This window comes from Perna viridis, chromosome 8 (genome assembly GCF_037379345.1).
Source record: "Perna viridis isolate PV_CMFRI_1.1 ecotype Kerala chromosome 8, ASM3737934v1, whole genome shotgun sequence".
Lineage (NCBI taxonomy): Eukaryota > Metazoa > Mollusca > Bivalvia > Mytilida > Mytilidae > Perna > Perna viridis.
The window spans coordinates 22,435,514-22,452,226 of NC_142452.1; the positions used below are offsets into that span (position 1 = coordinate 22,435,514).

The 16,713-nt window shown below is 32.5% G+C and overlaps 1 protein-coding gene across 1 annotated transcript; it reads left to right on the top strand.

Moving 5' to 3' along the window:
- Window positions 1–12,152: 12,152 nt before the first annotated feature.
- LOC148609855 (Rieske domain-containing protein-like) lies at window positions 12,153–16,173 on the top strand. The gene is made up of 3 exons (XM_088541615.1): window positions 12,153–12,274; window positions 13,057–13,233; window positions 13,576–16,173. The coding sequence occupies exons 1-3, from the start codon at window positions 12,217–12,219 to the stop codon at window positions 13,803–13,805; spliced, it is 465 nt and encodes a 154-aa protein (XP_088397741.1). The 5' UTR covers window positions 12,153–12,216; the 3' UTR covers window positions 13,806–16,173.
- Window positions 16,174–16,713: the final 540 nt, after the last annotated feature.

Consider the following 16,713-nt stretch of genomic DNA (forward strand, 5'->3'; position numbering starts at 1 on the left):
ATTTGCAATATTTATGTAATTGGTATTTTTCAACTTGTAACAATGGTTATAGGTTACGAAAGTCTTATAAAATCGAAAAGATGATAAAAGAGTTAAATTGACACCCAAAAGAGACATATCAAGTTCAAAGCGAAAAGAATATAGACATGCGGAAAAAACAAAAAAAGTGAGTTGTTTGTCAAGACTTCGAGGAAAGTAGCAACAGCAATATCATGTGCACACAACAGCAACTCTGTCTACACATGAAACTTCACTTCCCTTGTCTTACACATGCCAGTTGGTACCAATCCTTTACAAATTGTGCCTTGTGATTGTGAACCAAATACTACGAAATAAAGTAAAAGGAGATAATAATATAGGAATGTAGCGACAAATTTATATTCTTCCAATATTTGTAGACATCATATAATGACAGTAGAGAATCCACGGAAACATAACGCATCATAGCATTAAATCTATCGAAAACGAATTTGTCATCGAGAATGATCAATCAAATTAGAAATTGCCCGTTCGGTTCATATCAAAGTGAAAAACAGCAGCTTCCTAATATTGTTCCCATAAATCATATAGCATATATAATCATCTGGAAGAAAGAAACTAGTACCAAACTAGTATCAATATAGGTGACGGTTGTACTCTTGGGAAGAGATACGGCGAGACCAATGAAAAAAATCATTATCATTTTTTGACATCGTGCAGTGATAGAAGATGGCAGACGAAGAGCTTTACAGTTGAGGTTTCCCCGAACAGTTAGTGTGGTGCTAAAACTCAAACGAAAAACCGACTGAACAGTTGCACAGAACTCGAGCAAGGCAACATACATGGCATCTTAAGAGCAGTAGTTGGAAACCAACTTCATTTTAGTGCGTTGGTTAGTTTTCCTTCATTTTCCTTCCTTGGGCAACTGCGTCATAGCAACGCCAACGTTAATATCACCATTTCACAATGATTAATCACCACTGTGGAGTTCCAAATAGGTATACTTGACTGTCGACGTCTCTGGTCGTTTCAATGATATATCAGTGTTCTAAGCAAATAGCTTACGCAGCGTGTGTGCTTCGATACTGTTAATGGTGGTCTTCAGCTGAACTTGTATTCTTTCTTTATTTAATTCACCATGCAATTCGTTTACCGTACTAATTAATTTAAGGGCATGAAATTTGACTTCACTTACTGTTTGCGCTCATTAGCATATGTACTTTTTAAAGAAAAAAAAACTGAAGATGTCCCTAATAGTGCTTTTTATTTTTTATTTATTTATTTTTTTTTTTTTTGGTAATATGAAATGCGGGAAACGGTCTATAGCATAATTAAAGCGAAACATTAAAATTCAAGATTCAGAATTCCAAGGGCTTTAGAATATAATGTCAAGATTAAGTTAAGTCGTATATAACCTGATATCAGTGCTGCTACAACCTCTATGCAATGTAAACCATTGTTTTAAAGTAATATAAGCTTAATTTTCACAGCTTATTTTCGTAATTGGAATCCATCTAATGGAGCTTGTTTGTTTGTTTGTTTGTTGGGGTTTAACGTCCGAGCAGCAATATTTCAGCTATATTCAGACGATGAACATGAAATTGATGATAAAATGAACATGAAATGATGATGAAATGAAAAAGAGATGCGACAAAAGGACAATGGGATCGACAAATTTGATTGCCACTGGAAATAGGGAGAGGTGGGTAGGGTTGGGCAATTTAGCCTCCTGTGGCGGAGCCCTACGGTTCCTACTCCGGGAGAATACCACAGTAGGGTTCTTTAACGTGCGAGGAACGTGGCATCTTTCCCAACACGGTGTACCACTATGGTTTGCGGTCAGGTTTTCCGTATTATAGCCTGACAACCCCAGCATGTAACACGCCAGGGGTACCCCATGCCACCACCTGGGGCACACATCCCAGTTGCTATGTGGGCAGAGCGCCCTAGCCCCCGGTCAGGGTTCTGAGCACTATTTAGTCGCCTTTTACGACAAGCTTAGCGCTGCTGCAGGCCTATATTCTTTTAACACCCGGACCTGCACGGGGCTCTAATGGAGCCATTGATTAATAAGACTTCAAGGTCGAATAGATAAGGTCTGATGGTACTACTTACGCATTGCTGTCATTTGAATGCTGCTTGTTCATTGAATCTCCTTATCATACAGAGTATTAAAATATCGAATCTATTAATCCAAACCACAAGAGGACTGTCAAAAAGAGTGAAAAAGAAAAAAAAACAGTGGCGCATTAATTTAATATCACAGAAGGGGTGGATTTCCAAAATATATACCCTTGTATATCTGTATTGTAGGTATTTTGAACCTAGTTCTTCCCCAGTGTGTTATAATAGTGTTCTCTTACGATATGGCTTACTTAAGCCCTGTCTATCTTGAATTAGCTTCATATGTCAAAATTCAAATGTCTGTATAGTTATATTATCGACCATTCAACAGAATGCTTGGTCAATATGATGTTCATAAGAGTATTTGCCCATTCAAATGAAAGAATTGCAATGTTATTTCGGCTAGGTTCATTACTTGCAAAACCCTTAAACCGGGAGAAAAGCCTTCTCTGATGAATATGCCTGCAAGTGGCTACCGACAAAAATAGTATGATATCAGAAACAACTTCGCATTGGCTGAGAAAACTACACGCTATAATGTTTATCGTACTATTCTCATTTTAAAAAGTATTGACAAAGGTAAATCTTTGACCTCCATCTTATCTCTTTATTTTGTTAAAGAGACAATATGAAAAAAAAAATCCAAATACTTTTAGCGTGGGGTTGTTTAAGAAAACAACACTTCATATGTTCAGATATTCAGTCAAGCATAGATCAATATTTCCGAAAGGGGTATATAAACCTACAGAAGCCATTATAATGGTATTCCAAATACTGTTAAATGATGTAAACATGGTCATATACAGCTTCATTCGAGTTGCGTTGGTTAGTTTTCCTTAACTTGCCTTCCTTGGTCAACAGCGTCATAGCAACGCTAACGGTAATACGGAATTCGTAGGAATCGGTATATTAGCACCAAATTTAGGAACTGTTATCACCGAAAGTGTCATAGTATGTCATTACGTCTGTAGCGTGAATCTGAGGTGTTCATCGTTTGCATATAATTCTGCAAACAATCGATGCTCGACATTCGATGAAGATTTTATCAATACGACAACAGTTTTACAACACGCTGAGATTGGTTGGGAATATTTCTATGTACACAGCGGTTTGTACAACAAAGATTTATACCATAATTGTATGCTATTTCTACGGCACATAGTTGAATCATTTATAACGAAAAGAGTATTTGTTTAATATAGGCTAACAGTGTTATTCTGTTTGTTTGTTTGTTTGTTGGGGTTTAACGTCCGAGCAGCAATATTTCAGCTATATTCAGACGATGAACATGAAATTGATAAATGAACATGAAATGATGATGAAATGAAAGAGGGATGGGACACAAGGACAACGGGGTCGACAAATTTTGATTGCCACTGGAAATAGGGAGAGGTGGGAAGGGTCGGGCAATTTAGCCTCCTGTGGCGGAGCCCTATGGTTCCTACTCCGGGGGAATACCACAGTAGGGTTCTTTAACGTGCGAGGAACGTGGCATCATTCCCAACACGGAGTACCACTATGGTTTGCGGTCAGGTTTTCCGTATTATAGCCTGACAACCCCAGCATGTAACACGCCAGGGGTACCCCATTCCACCACCTGGGGCACACATCCCAGTAGCTCTGTGGGCAGAGCGCCCTAGCCCCCGGCTAAGGTTCTGAGCACTGTTTAGTCGCCTTTTACGACAAGCTTAGCGCTGCTGCAGGCCTATTCTTTTAACACCCGGACCTGCACGGGGCAACAGTGTTATTCAAAATCTTGTACATTAATATATAAAATGCCTGACATTTTTTTAATTGCATACTCTCATTTATGAAGTGGCAGTGTTGATAATTCAATTAAAACTTAGTAGCTATGAATTAAAACTACTCGCCCCGACTTGTGCCTGTCCCCACGTGTTTGCCATTAAAAAACATTAATTGGAGTTTGTTTTTTTTTTTGTTTTTGTTTTTTTTTTTGAATATTACTTTTTAAAATTTCAGAATGATGCTACCAGTTCGGATCTGCAATATATGGAATTCTTAAAGAATCTCAAATTTTGACGGGGCGCGAGTAAGATATTGACACCGATTTAATTAAATCGATAATGTCGTTTTGATTTTTTCACAAAAGTTTTCACATTTAATTTTACTCATGTTCGTTTTTATCTGTAATAGTCAAAGCGCTTTCACAATCTTGCATTTTTTTTGGTTACTTTATCAAACCCCGATGTTCATAGCGGGCCGGTATATGGTGATCAGGATGTCTATAAAATTCGTTCAGTATGCCAACATTTTCCGAGAGCAATTAATTTCATAGGAATAATATAAAAAAATAATAAGTTGTCGTGAAAGTCCTTTTCGTATATGAAATACATACTGGACAAAATGTAAGTCGTGATTTATTGCAGCAAAATTAAAAATGAAATCTAGAAAAAAAAACCTGTATCCTGTGATTGAATTTGGTTACTATGAGGCAGACATTTACATATTTCTATTGTATAACAGAAAATCTTCATTACGGAATAATGAAACAAGTATGAAATTACACCAACACATTTCTTTCTCCACACACTTAGATAATATATGAAAATTTAATTATAGTAATAATTATTTTTGTTATAAGTTTTTTAACTTGGACATATGTACGATTAGTAAAACTGTTATGTATAGATATGTGTGTACTTTAATGCAATATGCTCAACTTTAAAATTCCACAGAGATTGGATATCGGTTAGGGGCTTACAGAAACGAAACAGCAACACCGCCAGTAAAATTCATGTGGCAAGATGTATCCTGTTCTGAAACATTTTACTTCGTTTGTGAATACGCCTTTGTTGACAACGTGCAAACATACAAGATGATGAAAAGCGCGACTTGAGTTTAAATTATATTTTACCTAATTTATATTAGTGATTGTCATGATACCAAATAAATTAAATTCCGTCATTGATATATATATATAGAGAGTTGTTTGTTTTTTTTTAATTTGGATGTACAACTCATTTGCCACATGCGTAGTGCTATTTACACATATCCTCACCTAAAACTGCAACTTTTATTTCCGCTAGAATATTGGTTCCCTTGATTACTTTTTTACACACAACAAATAATGTCTGTCACAATTAGTACTATTGGCAAAGGATACAGAACAATATGTCCTATTTCAGTTAATCATGTTTCAGAAAATGCAAAGGGTAACATTACGGTCTATGAATCATAAATGTAGTATGTTGATAGACGCAATATTTCATTTTTGTTTTGTTTTGTTTGTTTTTGATTTTGTTTTTATATTTTTTTTGTTTTTTGTTGTTTTTCTTTTGTTGTTGTTGTTGTTGTTTTTTTTTTTTTGGTTTTTTTTTTGTTTTTTGTTTTTTGTTTTTTTTTTTGTTTGTTTTGTTTTGTTTTGTTTTGTTTTTTTTAAGAATCACTATACAGTTTTTGCTGTCTATTACATGGAATATGTTGTATACTTCAATTGTGTGTGAATTGTTTAAATACATGGGACGAAATATTGCTTTTCGCTTTTTCTAAAAAAAGGGATTATAAAAAATGGACGCATTTCCACACACCCTTTGCATATAGTTATCATTTTGACATACATCTCTGCCTGTTTTTTTTTTGTTTGTTTTGTTTTTCTTTTTTTGTAAATGTTACAGTTTTGTTAGAATTGACGAAAGTAACATATTTTCTTGACGATTAAGGACAAAATGTATCGATCAATGTTTCCGGTATTCTTGGACAATGTAAAAGTTTATGGTTATGTGCAAATAGGCGTCCAGAACTTTATAAAATTGAAAATTGCATTTTTTTTCAAAATAAGTTATTGTAAATATATATAATTATACATGTTGCGTTTGTGTTTAATCTATATTCATCTGATATATTATACTGATGTATAACATTCATTATAATCCATGGACCAGACAAGGAAACCTTCCCCCTAGAGAGATCTTGCAGACATATATAGGCTGATAGATAAGTTTATTTAAAATGTAATTCTGCCTGCGTGCCTAAAAAAATAAGTACAGTGTTGTCATTGAAACAATTGTCTGAAAGTAGGCCACAGGGTCATTTCCAATTATTTGACTTTGAAGCGTCTTGTTTCTTTTTGTTAATACAAATGGTATCATCAGAAGCCAATATATTCTTGTTCACTGTTATGATATAAAAAAAATTGGTAACCCTTTGGCAAAAATGAAGTAATTAAAAATTCAAAATTTTACCCCCAATCCCTTGAAATTCGCGTAGTCGAGACTGTTTAGCTAATATATGCTCAAAGTGAACAAAAATTAGTGATTATAATACATTTTAACAATGTTTGAAGAGTAGAAAATGCCTAATTCCGTTAAAAATATTTGTGACAACAAAAACCAAAATTAAAAAATGGAAAATTTAAGATTTTCAATTTTTTGCAATGGTTTAGTGTATTTCTTATGCCATCAAAGGTGTTTATGTTTTCTAACAATGATCATAGGGTACAAAATGGTTTACGAATATATATATCATGATATAACATTACATATATAAATAGTCACTTTTTAACCATAATATTGTGTTTTCGACACAACATGATTGATTCTCGCAAATATACAGGCCAATGTAATCCAACTCCTTTACTAAATGTTTTTGACATATTTCGTAATATCGGTCAACTAAAATCATTACAATTTTTTCGATTTTTTTTTATCGAATTACTCATGAAATGGACAATTTTACAAAATTTCTTCAAACTAGAATTTCTTCGTTAGTGTACTGATTTCAAAACTGGCTTTGTAATCACCAGGTTTCAATCAAAAACATATGCAGTGGATATTGAATACTTGAGAAAGTCTTAAAACACATATGAGAATGGATAATGTATGTCAAAATCCTATAATTAGTGAAAATTTTGTTTCGTATCCATCTGTTGAAACTAAAAGATCCATTTATCTCCATAAATGATACTGAATCATACCAGAATTCTGTGCTCGACTGAGAGATAAGTAGTATAAAGGTTGCTTTAAGCGCTCATAGTATCGATTTTCAAGGAATTAGCAACGTTTTCGACTAAGGAAAACACTAGAAAAATAGTCGAGATGTTACGCAAATGAAGTTTTACACCAATGCAGTTCTGTGCAATGTTGATGATCATGCAGATGAGAAGCATCAAGAAGTGAAAGCCACTATAAGCGATGTCCAAGAATAGACCGAGTAGTTACAAAATACAGTCCTGGACTTCCGGTGTAGGTCAATGAAGTACAACCTTATCTTCACGGGTTACAGAGAACATGTTGATGAGAAGGACGAATAAATAATACAATCATTCTTTAGGGATTAGCTACGCATTAACTACCACAATGAACTTGAAAATGTGCATCGTTTTGGAAGTGGTTCCCCGACTGGACGTTGACACAGAGGTCGACAGAGACCAATCATAGCTCGCTATTACATGAAGGATCTTGAAGCCGTTCTATCTAATGATGGTTGAAAGGCACTCATTTTGGCATTAACCGTCAATTTTCTGAAATGTTCGAATAGGCGAGAAGTTGTCTGTATCCAATAATGGAGGAAAAGATAGCGTATGGATGTCAAGTGAAATTGGTTCGTGATGTTCTGTACGTGGATGATGTGGTGTATAATGACAACCTTGAAGAAGACGATAAAATGACTACTAAACCAAAAACTTACAGTGATGCGACGATACACACTCCTGTCAATCGACCTACCAATAAGCGCAGACAAATATTCTCCACATCAAACAGACATTCTTAAAATTAGGATATCCAAGGGGGTCAAACAAGAATGTTGAAATCATTTTGAACAGTGAACTAGTAATATCAAAACTATTGACGTTAAATTGTGGTGGGGTGGTAAATAAAGAAAGTATCACGAATTTATAGATATGGTGAATAATTATGTTTTTTTTTTCAATTGCTGAGTCTAAAACTGATGAGCTAGATGCAATTATGATACCAGGGTATAAGTTTGTACTGAAAAATGGAAAATCTTTAAGTAGAGTAAAATTTGGAGGTATTGCTTTTGGATTCAAAAATGAATTTGATAAATATGATCAAGCAATGAATACAGAGAGTTAACTAGTCTCTTTGTTTAAAATATATAAAACTCTGCTTGAAACGAACGGTGATATCATCCTTGGTAATGTCTATATACTTCCAGAAAATTCAGTGAATAAACCAAACAGATTATTATTAATTATGTTGTTAGATTTTTGTAGAAATAATAATTTGCTGGTATTAAACGGGAGAGTTGACGGTGATAAAAATGAGTGTTGTATATTGTTGTATATGCTCTGCTGACTTTTGTCATTTATTGATACTGTGCATGTACTTCTAGATTTCTCATCATTATACTCGGACGTTCACTGTCCCATACGTTCACAGCTCCTAGGTTTAGGAGAGATTTAGGATGGTAGTTTTATTGGAAAGAAAATTGGAAAATGGGACAGTGATAAAGTCGACGAAAATACAGAATGCATAGATGTTCTTGAGGTTAATAGAATAGTTGAAGAACTATGTCAAATTAATACAAGAGCCCTTACACAGCAGCACGGTAATGACTTGATACCAATGACATTCGTCTTAAACCTGTCAAACACGTGCTGGGCTCGTATAATCCTGTCGAACACGTGCTTGACTCGTATAAACCTGTCGAACACGTGCTTGGCTTGCATAACCCGAAAAGTTTACTGAAAAATCGTAAAAACCAAAAAGACAGCAAACCTTGGTTTAACAAAGAGTGTTGGGGAAAAACGAAAGGCATTCCGTATAGCCAAAAGACGAATGTCATAAAAATGATAGATCGCTCAATGATAAGAATAACCTTAAAAATGAAAAATAAGCCTTTAAACGTGAACTAAATAAAGATATGGTTGAACACCGACTTCAAGTGAGAAAGAAATTAAAATCCCTTAGAAGCAGCAGTACAAATGAATATAGGGATATATTGAACAATAATTTATACACTATTTAGCTTTTTTTTAAATTAGATAGTGCCGAGAAAGATGAAGGACTAAATATACACTTTTACAATGATAAAAACGAATCAAATGCTATCTTAAATGTTGAGACTTCTGAAGATGAAATTCTGAATTGTGTTAAGAATTTGAAAACCGGAAAAGCCTGTTTCGATGATCAAGTTATCAATGAGTATATGAAAACTACATGTAATTCCCTTATGCCCATTTATGTTAAACTGTTCCATATAATATTTGAATCTGGAATTGTACCCAAGAGTTGGTTAGTTGGGAATATTATTACATTTAAAAAAAAAACAAGGAAGCAAAAACAGATCCAAAATATTATAGACCCATTACTGTTTTGAGCTGTATGGGTAAATTATGTACGGTAGACTAAATGCCAGATTAAACACTTTTAGATAATTATCTTTTACTAAATGAATACCAGTTTGGATTCAGTGATATTCTGCTGTTGATAGTATTTTTACTTTACATCTGCTGTATGAAATGCTAACAAAAGAAAAAGAAAAAAAAACCTTTACTATGATTTTGTAAACATTCGATATTGTTTGGTGTCCAGGTTAATGGTTAAAGTTGTATCGATCTTGTAAATACAGTAACCTGACCAAATATATAACCCCACCCACCAGAATGAGAGCTGGAACATATGTTACGTTTTGTGTAAAACCGGGATACCAAAATAAAGACGAATGGTGATTTAATGGTGATTGAAAAAAATTAATTAGATTTATTTCAAAGTTGAGAAACTACAAAGAGCAAAAAGATAAAAAAAAAAATCAGGCATGCATTCCATTATAAACAAAGCATCATATCAAACAAAAGCATGTAAGTCAAATAATAAAAACGAAAGGCAATTAATTCAAATACATTTATTTATATATTAAATGTCAGTAAGTTACAAGCGAGCTCTGAATCAGCTTTGATAAGCAGATGAAAAACATCTACATGTATGTCTAACTACATTTATGTCTAACATCTCTATCATGGCTATGACCACGTATAAGTGCCTTAGTTTTAATGATAGTATATTTGCCTACAGTATGTCGTTTTTGACACCTGTATTTTTCTAGTTAAATAATTCCATTCTGTTAACACAGTCCTTTTTTTCTAAAATAAGTTTCATCATTTTAATTTGTCAAAATTCACATCACAGTAAAACATTGAAATGTCATCGGCATAATCATCCTATTTAATAAGAATATACTAAGTAATAATAAAAAAAATATGGCGCTCCGTGGAAAACCCTTTTTCTTCTTAATCCGGGCATTTGTCGAGGACTACCTGTAATTTTAGTAACACTGCATTTGACATAAAAGTAAGCATGCAGATACTTAGAAAGAAGATTGTTATGTTAAGAATTTTTTTGGGTTCCCTCCCTTACCTAAAACTCTGGATGCGCCACTGCCATTTAATACAGTTTTTGCATTTATTTTCCTGTATCCAAGGAGTCTCAGTTAAGTGGTATGTATGCCGGGGCCATCCAAGAACTTATCCATTTGAAATAATTAGTAAAACAAAATTCAAAATAGACAATTGATCTGAGATAAAATGTTCAGGTGGCTTTGAAAAAGGCGGATTTGATGGTTTTGAAATAGTGTACCATACATAGTGCACTAAGGTACAAACCCTAGAGTTATCCTACGAGGAGGAATGACCTGTCGAACAAAAACATATATGGCATAACTGAGCCAGCTTTCTAGGGCGTTGGGCTTCGTACAGGGAGTGTTGCCAAAAATGTCACAGCCGTACGTGTTCGAATCCCGCCGAGGGAACAAGCAAAAGACAGTTCTGACATCGTTGGGAATTGTCAAGGGCTGGACGGGTCACCTCCTCTCTAGTACTTAATGTGTTACGAGGGTTTCTATTTTGTTATACCTTTAATTTGATGGCTTTTTCAGACTTATTGACAGTATATGGCTTAAAAAAGTGAACTTTAAATATATTACAATCCATATTTTCACTCATCATTTACTGGATTACATTCTTTTGATTACCGCTATAACCTTGGTTCCCTTGATTACTCTTTCTCATGATGTTAATAGATTTTATGTTAAAAAGTGACAGATGGTTCCTTCTACCTTCCTATATTTATATGGAGTATAAAAATCGATTTATAAGGAACAGTGAAATCCTTAATATCTGGTTCTGATTTAAAATATTGAAACGTAGAATAATTCTAAAAGTAGCTTCAGGTGCTATATATATATATATACAAATACAAATACAAATATTTTATTTAGCTCTAACGCAGTTACAATAAGTGGTTTTGGCAAATATCAAAATTACATGAATTGAACATATTGAACATGTGTTATATATAATGTATAGTAGTTACAAATGTAGCTTACTGAATTGAAGTTATAAAGGGTTATGAAAATACAATTTATATATCAATTGATAAGACTTTTTTCTTTTTTTTCATGCAATCTGATGTATGAAATTGGAAGACAATCTCAGTGATTTAGGATTTTTACTGTTAAAAAATAGACTTAGTTTTTTTATTATATTAAATATATATATACCGTGACGAGAAATCAAATAGGTAAAAAGATTAAATACTTTAGGCATCATGTCTGCTGGTTATATCATAAAACCTTTCGAAAATTGCAAATATCAGAAAATTGCCACGAGTAAATCCACTATCAGTTGTGTTTATTGTCCGAATTTCCAGCTCTGACCCTGAATCGGCAATATCTCCTCTTTTTAAACAATAGTTCGAACTGCAGCAGCCTTGACATTGTGATTTATGCGTTTCTTTATTAGTATGATATTTTTAATCGGAATTTTTATAAACTCTGACTTCGATTTTTTTAGATACATATCTCTGCTGTTCAGAATGTATCTTGTTTCTTGTTCATCAAGTACACTTTAAAGTTTGATGATTTTTTAAGGGTTGTTTTTACCTCTTTTTAATACGAAGTGGTTGACATTAATAAAAAGATATTTTGATTTTGATCATCAGTTAACCTTTTAGAAGAATTTTACTAATAATTTTTCGCCGTTTAACAAAATTGCTTTGTATCTGAATTATAAGGGTCGACAAATGAAGGGGATTACCTTCCTGAAGGTCCGACTCGGCAAATAAAGCGACCTTGTCCTACATTTTGTAAATAATACAAATGTAAACACAAGCACATGGCGCTAGTTTTTGAACAAGAATGCAAGAAAAAGGTCCAACTCGGTTGTTTATTCCCGTGGATGGGATAAAATATAATGGTAAGTACATTTTAAAAACAAACGAAACTTAATTTGAGACAAAATAGATCTCAGTTGTTGTTGGATATCAAGCTTGGACAGATGGACCGAAAAACTTGGAGGAAATTTTAAGATGGAGAATGTACTTAAAATTGGCAAAATTTTATTTTCGAGTCTAACGTCACTATGGGTACCTGTCAAAAATTGCAAAGATCAGAATATCGGCTCGGGTAAATTTCCGGCTGTAGTGCACATATATGGCTAGCCAAAGTGGACACAATTGTCACAAATGCCTATTTCAATATTCATATTTATAAATAATTATAAATGAATTTTGTGTATTTATAATTCATTTATTAACATTTATAATTCAATTATAAATATTTATAAATTCAAGACAATTATTAATATTTATAATTGAATTATAATATTTATAAATCACATCATCTTTATAAATATTTATAAATGAATTATAAATACATGTATGTAAAATGCAATTATAAATACATGTATGTAAAATGCAATTATAAATATGTATGATTATTTATAAATATTAATAAATTCACATTTTTGCCCACTTTGGCTTGCCAAACACATAAAGTAACATTTATTGTACGAATAATTCCCAGCTCAGACCCTGAATCCCTCCTCCTTTTTTAGTTGAATGTCCAAATAGATACATGTATAAAAGGATGGTTGCAGGGTCACTTAGACTCAGATAAGAGTTATCAATAATGTTATTCCTACCGAAACACTGGGCTATTTCAATATGTACATGTATGTATACATGTATATTCTTTCAGATTTGTTTGATTGGTCTGAGCCAACCCAGAAACATAAAGTGGTTTCGGTTAAACAACCTGGTTTATTGAGGCAAAATAGCCAGACTGGTTCCCTAGTTAATTGTAATGAACAGAAAATAGCTTTGTTTCGATATGGAGAGGAGGTGTTTGCCATCAAAGAAAAATGTCCGCATGCAGGTACATATACCAGTACATGTATAGTTAAATTTTGAATGGTCTTTAAAATTTGTTTTCAGTTACCCAGCTGATCTAAACTTGTTTCTTAATATCAGTACATTTTTTTGTAACCTTAATTTTATATCACTGCCACAAAAATATAATTCAAATAAAGCCAAATCAATTTGTGAATTCTGCACTTTATAATGTGCAACGTGCATTAATTTTTTTTCTCAAATTCACAGTTCATTAACACGCACACATGATTATTTACATCAAATTGATGAACTTTTGTATGTACATTGTATATGTAGTATTACAATATGTTATATATGCATTACTTTTATTGTTTACCTTTGTCAGGTGGGCCACTGCACTTAGGAGACATAGAAGAACTTTCAGACAATACATTGTGTGTACGCTGTCCTTGGCATAGTTGGAGGTTTGACTTAGTCAATGGAAAAGTACGACATCCTAAAGGGCAAGACAGAAGTGCTTTAGTCTTCCCAGTCAGGGTAAAAGATAATGGACAGCTAGCCATAGGGTTTGATCAATTTAGTAACAAGTATTTTAATGGAGATATAGATTTTTGATACAATGTTTATTGTTATTGCTTATCATTATTAATTTATATGTTGTGGTATGTGTATGTTTTTTATTCATATCTTGCCAGTATTTATGTTATTGTTAAGTAGATTTTCTTACAGTACTTGTATATTTGTTAATTGTTTTTTTTTTTGTTATACTTATGTGTTCATGGATTTGTGAGGCCTGTTTTTAAGTTGGGTTTTTTTCCTTCATTTTTTTATTTTTGTTTTTTTTATAAAGGAATTTATCATAATCAATATTATTTTATGATTTACATGTAATACTTGTACACATTCATGTATGATTACCATCATGTAACAGGACATCCAGTTTCTTTTAATTGAATCAAGGAATACCTCGTTTTTTTCTTGGTTGTTTGTTTTCTTGAATTGTTACTGTTTATTTTGTTGTGTATTACTAATATGTCTCAAACTTTTTTAAAGAACCACAAATTTGGTTTATGGATTAGGTAGATACATGAAAATGAAGGATTTTTTTGTGGGCAAATACATGTACCATCAAGCTGACAAACTACTATTAAACACTGTTATAGATTTCAATAATGTTTGGTACAATGAAAGTAACTTCCTTTCCTTTTCATCGATTTTCTAATTCTATAAAAATATGTGATTCTGTTGATTTTTGTTATAGGGTTAAATTCCTTCTTACCCAGTATTTCTAATTAACATTGTATTTTTATTGAAGAGTTTTAAACTTGCTGCATTTTTTTTTATTATCATTATTTTTATTTGCATTAAAGATTTTTATATTTAAGGAACTGTTCAAATTTAATTAAGAGATCAAGTAAAGCAGCAACCATATGATTTTGTATAGGAGATCTACATCAAACTTTATGTGACAATTTTTTTTTTCCGGATAGTTCAGTCTATCTTTTAAAAATTGTTTACATTAGGCATTCATGCCTTTATATTTAAAATCTGACTCATGTATACATATAGCTCTAATGGTTACTTCCTTATTTGCCTATTTATTTATTCAAAGTTCAAAATTCATTTGTATCTTGTTATCAAAGTAGTCTCTGTAATGTTCTGTTTAAACATAAGATTTTTATAAGTTGATGTATTTTCCATGTAGTGTGAATGTGAGGGGTTGTATATTAGTAACATTGTAAAGGATCTGAATGAGATTTTACATAAAGATTCCTTACCACAAAAAAGTTTTGGGATTCATTTTAGGGGTTATGGTCGTAGCCGTTGAGTCATTAGTGGCTAAAAGGGGTCATAAATCTTAGAATATTGTAAGGAAATACCCATTGCTTGGTGAATTTCTATTGGATTTGTTATAAAGTCTTTGGGACATGTAAAGATCTAGTTCAGAAAAAAAGTTAAATTATTTTTATTTTGTAATTGATGTGGTTTAATATGTAAGTGGCAATATTCATCAAATCCATTATAACAACTGAACAACAGCAAATGAATCTTAATGAAGTATGTATATAAAGTACGTGTGTACCTTCAAGCAAATTAAGGGATCTGACTGGCTTTGGAAGTATAACCTCAACTTTTAGGTATAAGAGGCCAAAAAAGATCAAGGATATTTAATTTAGCAAAACTTAGTACATGTACAAGTGTTTATTATGGTGAAAAAGGGGGATAACTCAATTTCCACACAGTGTTTTTATTTGAGAGGATGGGGTTTCATTTTTATTTTTATTAAACTTGCCTGTATGTAAATGTAAACAATTTCCCTAATTAATCTTGATAATATTGTGAAAGAGACCCTGAAGAGGTGACAAACATCAACACTTTTAAATGGCAGTATTGTTTTGTTTTAATGATCCATTGTTGTAAAGAAGAAGATGTGTATTTAATGCATTAACTTTAGGTATCTGATGGTAATTCTACTGTTTGTCAACTATGACATTCACTCTGTCAGAATACTATGCCATGTCCCAATCCAAATCAGAGCAATTGATAAAGTGTCGTTACTTGTACTTTTTGCTCTTTGTTAAGCCATCTGGGATTGTATCAAGCTGCATCCACAGATGTCATTTATTGCTTTGTTACTATTATTATCAGGCTCATTTTACATCCTGATCCTGACTTACCATATCAAAGTAAGACATAGTTGGTAAATCTAAATTGATATGACGGTTTATGTGTCTCACACCCTCATATGGTTCATATCCAAAAGAATGAAATTGCTTGTAAATAACTTTTTAAAGTTTTTAGTTATACTTTGGTTTTGTTTGTGAATCGTAAATGATAAGTGATGATAGTTTGTATTTCATACTTTTGTGCAGATTTATGTATATTTCTGATAGGGCAGAACTATGTAGGATTAATATAATGTAAACATGTATTGAAAAAACATGTATTACAAATCTACTAGAAAATAAATATTTGTAACCAATTTTGTATTTTTGTTCTCTTATGGTACTTTTTTGAAAATGAAATTCTTAGTTATACAGGTATCTGTATCAGTATAATCAATTTAAAACAAACATGTTTTCATTATGGGTACCCAGATTATCTTCATTTAAGTTCACTGTGAGCTTATGGCATCATAGTCCTTCCATAATCTTTTAATATAAATCTCATCCAAATTTATAGATTCCATACAATTAATGGTAGTATGGCACTGATGTTGTCTGTAGACACTGAGTTTTCCTACAATTGTTTTTGTTTTTTATTATATCGTGGATCTTACTTTAACTATACAAAGAAGTCCCATAGCTAAAAAAAATTGACTTAGGGGCTTTATTAAGACCCAACTGTTTAAGGCACCAAAACAAACATTTAATAAAAATGAAAAAAAAAAACTTAAGTGAAAGTGTATAGATCTCCAGGAAACTGTACTACAAGGTTCCATACTACAGAGGTCAGACATGGATTGTTTTTAGGTGTTTTAAACCTTAACCTTTCATTTATTATGGACTGAAAGGGGAAACAT

Coding starts and splice junctions, on each gene's coding strand:
- LOC148609855 (XM_088541615.1), top strand. CDS start 12,217: ATGCAAGAAAAAGGTCCAACTCGGTTGTTTATTCCCGTGGATGGGATA. Junction 12,275..13,056: donor GGATGGGATAAAATATAATG/GTAAGTACATTT, acceptor ATATTCTTTCAG/ATTTGTTTGATTGGTCTGAG. Junction 13,234..13,575: donor AGAAAAATGTCCGCATGCAG/GTACATATACCA, acceptor TACCTTTGTCAG/GTGGGCCACTGCACTTAGGA.